The following is a 12,955-nucleotide window of genomic DNA, read 5'->3' on the forward strand; positions in this document are numbered from 1 at the left end:
GACATTCTCAAGATTGTAATCATTTTATTTAGTTTTATTAGTTTGATTATCATGTGATTGTATAATAAACAAATCAAGTAAGTACATCATTGTTTTACAATAAAAAATACAAAGTCAGTAGGCATACGATGGATGAGTTTTACGTTGCATATTATCTTACATGTAAAATATTCAATCATTTAATATTCTATTTGTTTACACTGTTTACACATAACATTTCTGAAATGAAATCAATATACATGTACTAGTATGGAAGTATGATGTGCGTACAGTGTAAATCAGAAAATAAAGTCGCGTAGATAAAACAGCTCAGACAATTAGAATTAAAGAAAACAGTAAGCTTTTATCAAATGGATCACGTAAAATATATTTATAAAAGTCTATAAATGATTTATTACATGTATATAATGAAATTATTTTACTGCTATTCGGCGTAGGAATCCAAGTGTAATTCAATGTAGTATAGAGAGCACAAAACATAGGATAACAACTTCGACACCTACCTATAGGGTTAACGGGAGTACTACAAACGGATTAGCTAGTAGTCCTACCGAGGTTACTGAGTACCACAGAAAATATACTAGTAGTCTTACTGAGGTAACTGAGTACCACCAAAAATACAATAGCAGTCCTACTGAGGTAATAGAGTACCACAGAAAATATACTAGTAGTCCTACTGAGGTTACTGAGTACCACAGAAAATACACTTGTAGTCCTACTGAGGTAAAAGAGTACCACACAAAATGCACTAGTAATCCTACTGAGGTCACTGAGTACCATAGAAAATACACTTGTAGTCCTACTAAGGTAAAAGAGTACCACAGAAAATACATTAGTAGTCAACTGATGTAATAGAGTACCACAGAAAATACACTAGTAGTCCTACTGAGGTGATAGAGTACCACAGAAAATACACTAGTAGTCCTTCTGAGGTGATAGAGTACCACAGAAAATACACTAGTAGTCCTACTGAGGTGATAGAGTACCACAGAAAATACACTAGTAGTCCTACTGAGGTTATAGAGTACCACAGAAAATACACTAGTAGTCCTACTGTGGTAATTGAGTACCACAGAAAATACACTTGTAGTCCTACTGTGGTAATAGAGTACCACAGAAAATACACTTGTAGTCCTACTATGGTAATAGAGTACCACAGAAAATACACTAGTAGTCCTACTGAGGTGATAGAGTACCACAGAAAATACACTAGTAGTCCTACTGTGGTAATAGAGTACCACAGAAAATACACTAGTAGTCCCGTAGTCCTACTGAGGTAACTGAGTACCACAGAAAATACACTAGTAGTCCTACTGAGGTTATAGAGTACCACAGAAAATACACTAGTAGTCCTACTGTGGTAATTGAGTACCACAGAAAATACACTTGTAGTCCTACTGTGGTAATAGAGTACCACAGAAAATACACTTGTAGTCCTACTATGGTAATAGAGTACCACAGAAAATACACTAGTAGTCCTACTGAGGTGATAGAGTACCACAGAAAATACACTAGTAGTCCTACTGTGGTAATAGAGTACCACAGAAAATACACTAGTAGTCCTACTAGGGTAACTGCGTACCACAGAAAATACACTTGTAGTCCTTCTGAGGTAATTGAGTACTACAGAAAATACACTTGTAGTCCTACTGAGGTAATTGAGTACCACAGAAAATACACTAGTAGTCCTACTGTGGTAATAGAGTAACACAGAAAATACACTAGTAGTCCTACTAGGGTAACTGCGTACCACAGAAAATACACTAGTAGTCCTACTGTGGTAATAGAGTACCACAGAAAATACACTTGTAGTCCTACTGAGGTGATAGAGTACCACAGAAAATACACTTAGTCTTGTATTCTTACTAATAGAGATTATATCATTATGACTGATTTATATTAATGCTGTTTGAACATTGAATCTATTTTCACATCAGTATTATTGGTGCTAGCATGGTAGTTACTGACCAATAAGAAGGCTGATACCTGTTTATTGTAAACTAAATAATAACAAAGCTGATACCTGTCCATTTTCAGGTTGCGTATATATGTTCGATACACCGAAATAAAAATGGTGAAAATTTACTGATAAGAATTATTCTAGGTAAGCAGGGCATAGCAGTGAGAGAATTCAGTCTGATCATGATATTTTACAAGGGCGTAGAGAAAGGTAAGTATCAGCGGATTGATACAAGCGCAATGTCTCCAATGTTTACAATAATTTCTCTTATCACGAACATTGATATCCCGATTTTACCTGTGTAAGACTTCTTATCTCACCCTAGAGTAGATACAATCTACACGTGCTCTTTGCACGCCCTCAACAATTGTATGATGCAACGGTAATAATACAATACGTCATGGGCAACAGTACAATGACGCACATTCACCCCCATGGGAGTGAGAGAAGGTGATATCAACCTTCGGGTTGATATTCTCGGCAAGCCTGGTGTTTTCCAGCTCAAGATTTCACCCGTTTGGATGGAGACCCCCGTCTCACCCCAAGAATATTAAGTATTGTATTAATCTAACTTACACAGGGGCTGACCAAAGCTCACAAAGTGTTCAAACGACTGTCAAGGTCATTTCCCATGTGGATGATAGCTGTACCTAGTTATTGATATCCGATAAACCCTAACAATCAAAGTCAGTATCTCCTTCAATCAGGCATCACAGACATACAATAAAACATAATTCCATCCTCACAGAGATTACATTCCACGCGTACATCTTAATCATGACGGTTTTAAAAACATATATACATAGCGAGCAATTAGTAAAACTACTAAAGAATGTGCTAATTTTATGTTAGAGGCTGCGGATACATCGCCTGACAGGCATAAACCTCCTCGGAAACTAACGGCTCCCAAACTATCAAGTCTATCAAAGATTTTCTGGAAGGTAGCAGCGTCCTGTTGTGCAAAGCTCTGGGGATGGCAGCCGTCAGTCAACCCCTTGTAGACCAAAACACATTCGCGGTCAATTATATGGACAGGTATATCTGGAACGAAATTAAATGAGTTCTTATCAAACAATGCATGATCTCCATATCATCTCTCAATGTTAAATACACGGGTTTTAGCACATTTTCACATATTGTTAATTTTGATCGTTCATTCAACAAAGAAAGTACATGTAATGGTCAGAATAAATAATCAGAATATTTGCAAGTTGGTGAAAAGGTCTTAGTAAAATTCCAATACGTCATGAAGAGCATTAACCAACATAACCTGCCTCTCACATTTGTAACACTTTTGACCCCTGGTATCAATGACGGGATTTTGAAATTGAGCTTTACTGGAGATGAATTGTACTCTTGCATCAAAACGCTATCAAGCTGGCAGATATTGCCTTAATATATATCAAGGATATGTGGGATGGTACATTAGAGACTAGACCAGATAGGTACTTTTGATTTAAGTCATTCCAGTGACATATATTTTGACTAATTTCAAAATTATGTTACAGAAGAACGAAGCGACTTTATGACTGTTTTAGAGAGCAGTTGAGAATGGTTTTAAAGTTGAATGAAAAATAAGTATATTATACATGCCAAAAATGTTTAAAGGCCCAACAACATTGATTGTGCCGGTATAAGCCCCACATCTGTAAACACGGTCCCCGGAGGTCGGATTTGGTGGACACGTGGTCAATTCAATGTTTGAATCCGCATTGGCACTCCGACAGTTCTTTTCCCGGATTCCTGGAATAACGTTTAGGACTGGAGTCACCAAGGTCCCAGTTACTGATCCGTTAATGACAAAGTCTGCGCAGTTTATACACGTAAGTCCTACAACAAAATCAATAGAATATATAGATTGTCTTGAAACAATTCAATATACATAGATTTGTACTTTTATATTGATACATAGATTTGTACTTTTTATTCATACCCTCCTTCCATCAATTCAATATACATAGATTTGTACTTTTATATTCATACTCGCCCTTCCACCAATTCAATATACATAGATTAGTACTTTTATATTCATACCCTCCTTCCATCAATTCAATATACATATATTAGTACTTTTATATTCATACTCGTCCTTCCATCAATTCAATATATATAGATTTGTACATTTATATTCATACTCGTTTTTCCACCAATTCAATATACATAGATTTGTACTTTTATATTCATAGTCGTCCTTCCATCAATTCAATATATAGATTTGTACTTTTATATTCATACTCGTTTTTCCACCAATTCAATATACATAGATTAGTGCTTTTATATTCATACTCGTCCTTCCATCAATTCAATATATATAGATTTGTACTTTTATATTCATACTCGTTTTTCCACCAATTCAATATACATAGATTTGTACTTTTATATTCATACTCGTCCATCCACCAATTCAATATATATAGATTTGTACTTTTATATTCATACTCGTCCATCCACCAATTCAATATATATAGATTAGTACTTTTATATTCATACTCGTCCTTCCACCAATTCAATATATAGATTTGTACTTTTATATTCATACATATATTTGTACTTAGGTTTATATTCATACTCGTCCTTCCACCAATTCAATATACATGTACATAGGTGGCAGCTGCTGCATACAAGTCAACAATTCAACAAACAATTATATTATCGTTGGATATTATACAGCGGCCGAAAGTTCTTTGAAATGTGCCAATATCGTGTGTGTGTTTTATACAATTCATTGAGATTACAGATGGTAGACACTGCTGGTTGACTTTAATCTATGAGAGTTGCCGTAGCCCGTATGTAATATTTTAATTCATTTAAATAGTAACACGGTTCGGAATAAACCCTTTTACTTGACGTTCTTTTGAAATCAAATATGAAAAAACTGTGAAATTTTATTGAATTTTGGGGCTATATTGCACCTCTCCATCTAGATCATGACACTTCCTTGTGACCAATGTTACTTTCCTCAGTCGCCTCCCGTGTATCAACACTTCAGGCCTTTTGTAGCACTGACGAGTCTCGTTTGATTTGAAAGGTGCCAATATATTTAGTGTCTTTTATACAGTCTCTTTAGTCTATACATCACCAAGGCAAACCAATAATCACTTCTAACTAACATAGCTAGAGATAATTCCTGGTATAATGTCAGAATGATACCTCAATTTTAACAACGTTCTTTAAAGTAAATCACTACAGAATTTAAGAAAACTGCATTGACTATGATTTTTTTCCTTTTAAATCCATTGATACGTTCCTAAGGAGATTTTCCAGTTAAGGGATTAAACCTGGGCCTGTAGTATTAAGATGCCATTTCGTAGTCTATATAATTATCACCATGGTAAAACCCTATGCACTTTCTCCGGAAACAATGATGGGGACTTCCAACAGAGCTTCAGCCAGACTACAAATCATAGGCCTCGAGATCAACTCCCTGCAATGACCTTTTTGTAAATTTGTAACATAAAATGAAATGTTATTGTTGATGTTGATTCTGCTCCAGTCGTTTAGTACGTGGTGTAGCTAAAGACTAATGTGAAATAGTGACAGCAGAAATTAGTCATCATAAGGCCTGACAAAACATAGTGAAACTACATACTCTTGACCCACACAATTTCCGTCTCTCTAATAAGTATAAAGGTGATACATAAGTGGCAAGTGTAGTATATATAGGGCAGTAATAATAGGAACACTCTCGACAGACATAACACTTGCTTTATAAATGTTATATAAATTGTATGTCAATTGATATGATATGCTGTATTAAAGTAAAAACACATAGACGCCGTACATTTGTTTTACATATGTATATCAGATCATATTCAATTAAATTAATACGAAGATGTTTATGTAAAAAAAATCATATCCCGATTACATATCCTTATACTCCTGACACAGATGGAGTGGAGCTTACTCTGTCATACACACGTGCTTCATAATCACGTCTGTGACGTGAAATACACTTACATCTACATGGCCGAGATGAAGGCAAGTCAAATATTAATGTCGAGTTTCATGGACATTGAACTCAACCGCTAGTACTCACGACTAAGTAAGTTATAGCACAGATAATAGTTATTAATTAAATGGCTGGAGCTGTATCTGCTCAATTATCTTCATGTGTATTTGAAAATGGAAAACATACTAATTTAACTGAAATATTTCTGGATAGATTTTGAACAACCAGACACAGTATTTAAATAAAACATTATGTTCATTCAGTTACTGTTCCTTGGTATAATACGTTAGTAGCTATATATATGATTTTTTAGGAATAACAAGCAGGCGTCAAGAATTCGTCTTAATGACATAAAATTATAGGTCCCCGATGGGTTTTACCATAAATACCTCGGACCAATACCAGATTGGACACAACAGAGGATAGCTAGTGTTGGAACGACATGTGGAGGCGGGAACCACCTCTGGCATCAGTTCAACACAAACTAATATACCCACACAGAAGGCCTGATTGGGCTTTCGTGTAATCATCTGGTCAGCATGCAGAATTATTCTAAACGAATGACGACATAGATAATGACATAACAGTCAGATGTGGAAAGAAGGTCGAAAAGGTCCTCCAGGTGAAGGAAAAAATCCTTAAGGGTTGTGACTACATGGAAATCAAACGATGTCTTCGGAGGACTCTTACGAACGACAGATGGCGGATCACAACAAGATTACAGCTAACTCAATTTTCAGTTTCAAGTTTATACAACTTGATGTGTCTCGTTCATAGGATAGAACCAAACACTGTCAATGCTTTGGAGAAAATTCCAAGCCTTTGACCAAAGCAAGACATTACTGTTTGAAACGCGAGGAAACAGAAATCCAAACGTTTGCAATGGCTGATTTTACTTTTGTGAATGTTTGCATTTCAATTGGACAACATTTTTGTTGAGTTTGATGAAAAGATCTTACAAAAATGATTGACATACCCATGCGATGAAACTGTGCCCCTCCTTTGGCCAAGTGGCTTTTGTTTTCATAAGTCGTAAGGTTAAATTGAAGAGCAATCTGATAAAATACATGTCATCAACCTCATAAACCGCGGATTTAATCTGTATTTATCAGAGCGTAGTGTATAATAATGGTCTGTATTTTAATCAGGACGTGGTGTATAATGATGGTTTGTATTTTAATCAGAATTTAGTGTATAATGATAATGATGGTCTGTATTTTAATCAGAACGTAGTGTATAATGGTGATCTGTATTTTAATCAGAACGTAGTGTATAATGATGATCTGTATTTTAATCAGAACGTAGTGTATATTGATGGTCTGTATTTTAATCAGAACGTAGTGGTGTATAATGATAATGATGGTCTGTATTTTAATCAGAACGTAGTGTATAATGATGGTTTGTATTTTAATCAGAATTTAGTGTATAATGGTGATCTGTATTTTAATCAGAACCTAGTTTATAATGATGATCTGTATTTTAATCAGAATGTAGTGTATAATGGTGATCTGTATTTTAATCAGAACGTAGTGTATAATGATGGTCTGTATTTTAATCAGAACGTAGTGTATAATGATGGTCTGTATTTTAATCAGAACGTAGTGTATAATGATGGTCTGTATTTTAATCAGAACGTAGTGTATAATGATGGTCTGTATTTTAATCAGAACGTAGTGTATAATGATGGTCTGTATTTTAATCAGAACGTAGTGTATAATGATGGTCTGTATTTTAATCAGAACGTAGTGTATAATGATGATCTGTATTTTAATCAGAACGTAGTGTATAATGGTGATCTGTATTTTAATCAGAACATAGTGTATACTGATGGTCTGTATTTTAATCAGAACGTAGTGTATAATGATGGTCTGTATTTTAATCAGAACGTAGTGTATAATGATGATCTGTATTTTAATCAGAACGTAGTGTATAATGCCTGTTTGTATTTTAATCAGAACGTAGTGTATAATGATGGTCTGTATTTTAATCAGAACGCAGTGTATAATGATGGTCTGTATGTTAATCAGAACGTAGGGTATAATGATGGTCTGTATTTTAATCAGAACGTAGTGTATAATGATGATCTGTATTTTAATCAGAACGTAGTGTATAATGCCTGTTTGTATTTTAATCAGAACGTAGTGTATAATGATGATCTGTATTTTAATCAGAACGTAGTGTATAATGCCTGTTTGTATTTTAATCAGAACGTAGTGTATAATGATAATGATGATCTGTATTTTAATCAGGACGTGGTGTATAATGATGGTTTGTATTTTAATCAGAATTAAGTGTATAATGGTGATCTGTATTTTAATCAGAACGTAGTGTATAATGATGGTTTGTATTTTAATCAGAATTTAGTGTATAATGGTGATCTGTATTTTAATCAGAACGTAGTGTATAATGATGGTTTGTATTTTAATCAGAATTTAGTGTATAATGGTGATCTGTATTTTAATCAGGACGTGGTGTATAATGATGGTCTGTATTTTAATCAGAACGTAGTGTATAATGATGGTCTGTATTTTAATCAGAACGTAGTGTATAATGATGGTCTGTATTTTAATCAGAACGTAGTGTATAATGATGGTCTGTATTTTAATCAGAACGTAGTGTATAATGATGATCTGTATTTTAATCAGAACGTAGTGTATAATGGTGATCTGTATTTTAATCAGAACATAGTGTATACTGATGGTCTGTATTTTAATCAGAACGTAGTGTATAATGATGGTCTGTATTTTAATCAGAACGTAGTGTATAATGATGATCTGTATTTTAATCAGAACGTAGTGTATAATGCCTGTTTGTATTTTAATCAGAACGTAGTGTATAATGATGGTCTGTATTTTAATCAGAACGTAGTGTATAATGATGGTCTGTATGTTAATCAGAACGTAGGGTATAATGATGGTCTGTATTTTAATCAGAACGTAGTGTATAATGATGATCTGTATTTTAATCAGAACGTAGTGTATAATGCCTGTTTGTATTTTAATCAGAACGTAGTGTATAATGATGGTCTGTATTTTAATCAGAACGTAGTGTATAATGATGGTCTGTATTTTAATCAGAACGTAGTGTATAATGATGGTCTGTATTTTAATCAGAACGTAGTGTATAATGATGGTCTGTATTTTAATCAGAACGTAGTGTATAATGATGGTCTGTATTTTAATCAGAACGTAGTGTATAATGGTGATCTGTATTTTAATCAGAACATAGTGTATACTGATGGTCTGTATTTTAATCAGAACGTAGTGTATAATGATGGTCTGTATTTTAATCAGAACGTAGTGTATAATGATGATCTGTATTTTAATCAGAACGTAGTGTATAATGCCTGTTTGTATTTTAATCAGAACGTAGTGTATAATGATGGTCTGTATTTTAATCAGAACGTAGTGTATAATGATGGTCTGTATGTTAATCAGAACGTAGGGTATAATGATGGTCTGTATTTTAATCAGAACGTAGTGTATAATGATGATCTGTATTTTAATCAGAACGTAGTGTATAATGCCTGTTTGTATTTTAATCAGAACGTAGTGTATAATGATGATCTGTATTTTAATCAGAACGTAGTGTATAATGATGGTCTGTATTTTAATCAGAATTTAGTGTATAATGGTGATCTGTATTTTAATCAGGACGTGGTGTATAATGATGGTCTGTATTTTAATCAGAACGTAGTGTATAATGATGGTCTGTATTTTAATCAGAACGTAGTGTATAATGATGGTCTGTATTTTAATCAGAATTTAGTGTATAATGGTGATCTGTATTTTAATCAGAACGTAGTGTATAATGCCTGTTTGTATTTTAATCAGAACGTAGTGTATAATGATAATGATGATCTGTATTTTAATCAGGACGTGGTGTATAATGATGGTTTGTATTTTAATCAGAATTAAGTGTATAATGGTGATCTGTATTTTAATCAGAACGTAGTGTATAATGATGGTTTGTATTTTAATCAGAATTTAGTGTATAATGGTGATCTGTATTTTAATCAGAACGTAGTGTATAATGATGGTTTGTATTTTAATCAGAATTTAGTGTATAATGGTGATCTGTATTTTAATCAGGACGTGGTGTATAATGATGGTCTGTATTTTAATCAGAACGTAGTGTATAATGATGGTCTGTATTTTAATCAGAACGTAGTGTATAATGATGGTCTGTATTTTAATCAGAACGTAGTGTATAATGATGGTCTGTATTTTAATCAGAACGTAGTGTATAATGATGATCTGTATTTTAATCAGAACGTAGTGTATAATGGTGATCTGTATTTTAATCAGAACGTAGTGTATAATGATGGTCTGTATTTTAATCAGAACGTAGTGTATAATGATGGTCTGTATTTTAATCAGAACGTAGTGTATAATGATGATCTGTATTTTAATCAGAACGTAGTGTATAATGCCTGTTTGTATTTTAATCAGAACGTAGTGTATAATGATGGTCTGTATTTTAATCAGAACGTAGTGTATAATGATGGTCTGTATGTTAATCAGAACGTAGGGTATAATGATGGTCTGTATTTTAATCAGAACGTAGTGTATAATGATGATCTGTATTTTAATCAGAACGTAGTGTATAATGCCTGTTTGTATTTTAATCAGAACGTAGTGTATAATGATGATCTGTATTTTAATCAGGACGTGGTGTATAATGATGGTTTGTATTTTAATCAGAATTTAGTGTATAATGGTGATCTGTATTTTAATGAGAACGTAGTGTATAATGATAGTCTGTATTTTAATCAGAACGTAGTGTATAATGATGGTCTGTATTTTAATCAGAACGTAGTGTATAATGCTTGTTTGTATTTTAATCAAGACGTAGTGTATAATAATGGTCTGTATTTTAATCAGAATTTCGTGTATAATGATGATCTGTATTTTAATTAGATTGTGAATCAGAACGTAGTGTATAATGATGGTTTGTATTTAATCAGAACGTAGTGTATATTGATGGTCTGTATTTTAATCAGAACGTAGTGTATAATGATGGTCTGTATTTTAATCAGAACGCAGTGTATAATGATGATCTGTATTTTAATCAGGACGTGGTGTATAATGATGGTTTGTATTTTAATCAGAATTAAGTGTATAATGGTGATCTGTATTTTAATCAGAACGTAGTGTATAATGATGGTTTGTATTTTAATCAGAATTTAGTGTATAATGGTGATCTGTATTTTAATCAGGACGTGGTGTATAATGATGGTTTGTATTTTAATCAGAATTTAGTGTATAATGATGGTCTGTATTTTAATCAGAACGTAGTGTATAATGATGGTCTGTATTTTAATCAGAACGTAGTGTATAATGGTGATCTGTATTTTAATCAGAACGTAGTGTATAATGATGGTCTGTATTTTAATCAGAACCTAGTTTATAATGATGGTCTGTATTTTAATCAGAACGTAGTGTATAATGATAATGATGGTCTGTATTTTAATCAGAACGTAGTGTATAATGATGGTCTGTATTTTAATCAGAACGTAGTGTATAATGATGGTCTGTATTTTAATCAGAACGTAGTGTATAATGGTGATCTGTATTTTAATCAGAACGTAGTGTATAATGATAATGATGGTCTGTATTTTAATCAGAACGTAGTGTATAATGATGGTCTGTATTTTAATCAGGACGTGGTGTATAATGATGGTTTGTATTTTAATCAGAATTTAGTGTATAATGGTGATCTGTATTTTAATCAGAACGTAGTGTATAATGATAGTCTGTATTTTAATCAGAACGTAGTGTATAATGATGGTCTGTATTTTAATCAGAACGTAGTGTATAATGCTTGTTTGTATTTTAATCAAGACGTAGTGTATAATAATGGTCTGTATTTTAATCAGAATTTCGTGTATAATGATGATCTGTATTTTAATTAGATTGTGAATCAGAACGTAGTGTATAATGATGGTTTGTATTTAATCAGAACGTAGTGTATATTGATGGTCTGTATTTTAATCAGAACGTAGTGTATAATGATGGTCTGTATTTTAATCAGAACGTAGTGTATAATGATGATCTGTATTTTAATCAGAACGTAGTGTATAATGGTGGTCTGTATTTTAATCAGAACGTTATGTATAAAGATGGCCTGTTTTTTAATTTGATTGATTGAAGAGCTAATCCGAACAGATGACAGAGACCTTGAAAAAATCTTCAATTTTACCTTTAAACATTCTTGCCCTCTGGGACATCTACTTTCAAATTTGTCCTCCTTTTATCGATTTTAAGTTGAAATTACACTTTCGTTTTAAAGTGGATTTTCTTTGTTGTTCTTGTATCAATAGCAGAGGATAAGAGTACTGTATTAGTATTTTTGATCATTTTTACATACATTTTTACAGTGTTAGATACATAATATTGGTATCATATAGTGATACATTTTGAAGTTCCAGTAACAAATAGCTTAACTTTAATTATACATGTTGAAATGTAAGGTATACATGTAACTGCAAGGCATGGTTTACGTCAAGACGTGTTTCCATAAAAAGTAACAGTATTATTGACGTTTAAGTCAATATTATACTGTAGACTGTCATGAATGTAGTGAACATCTGCTATATGTTTTACTAGGCCAATACTTTATTTATCGCAATTATTTTTGGTAAGGCTTGAACAAAAATGGAAGAAATAGCATACCTTGTACTTGTCCGGTGCTTTGTGTTAGTATGACTATACACACGCCCATCAAAACAGGTCCCAAAACGGACGAAGGAAGTCTCGTCATCCTACCAAACTCTTTAGTCCAAGACATTATCCATACACATGGGTTCTTTTGAACACACTACAGAGCTTAGGTAAAGTTACGAATCCCTAAAGACAGTCCTGTCTAGTTCTTCCACAACAGGTATTAGTCAGCTGTATTTAGGTCAAACGACCCTGTTGATATTTGGTGTACGGAAAGTATGTATTGTTGACACTTGAAGCGTGACTGAGCATCACAGCCGAATTGTACGACCGTGTATACACATGTATTCTGACTCATTTACAGCATACCAGACGCATTGCTAC

General features: G+C 33.2%; 1 protein-coding gene across 1 annotated transcript; it reads right to left on the reverse strand.

Annotated features, from left to right (window-relative positions):
• On the reverse strand, positions 1–12,955 carry LOC117325736. The gene is made up of 3 exons (XM_033882169.1): positions 12,584–12,955; positions 3,554–3,790; positions 1–3,001 (listed from the first exon to the last, which is right to left on the reverse strand). The coding sequence occupies exons 1-3, from the start codon at positions 12,696–12,698 to the stop codon at positions 2,736–2,738; spliced, it is 618 nt and encodes a 205-aa protein (XP_033738060.1). The 5' UTR covers positions 12,699–12,955; the 3' UTR covers positions 1–2,735.

This window comes from Pecten maximus, chromosome 4, assembly GCF_902652985.1.
Source record: "Pecten maximus chromosome 4, xPecMax1.1, whole genome shotgun sequence".
Classification (NCBI taxonomy): Eukaryota; Metazoa; Mollusca; class Bivalvia; order Pectinida; family Pectinidae; genus Pecten; species Pecten maximus.

What these genes read in the sequence shown, in the direction of transcription:
- LOC117325736 (XM_033882169.1), bottom strand. Translation starts at nt 12,698, where the DNA reads ATGTCTTGGACTAAAGAGTTTGGTAGGATGACGAGACTTCCTTCGTCC. An exon ending in AAGCACCGGACAAGTACAAG is followed by an intron (nt 3,791 to 12,583) that starts GTATGCTATTTC and finishes ATTTTGTTGTAG; the next exon opens with GACTTACGTGTATAAACTGC. An exon ending in TGGGCCTTTAAACATTTTTG is followed by an intron (nt 3,002 to 3,553) that starts GCATGTATAATA and finishes ATTTCGTTCCAG; the next exon opens with ATATACCTGTCCATATAATT.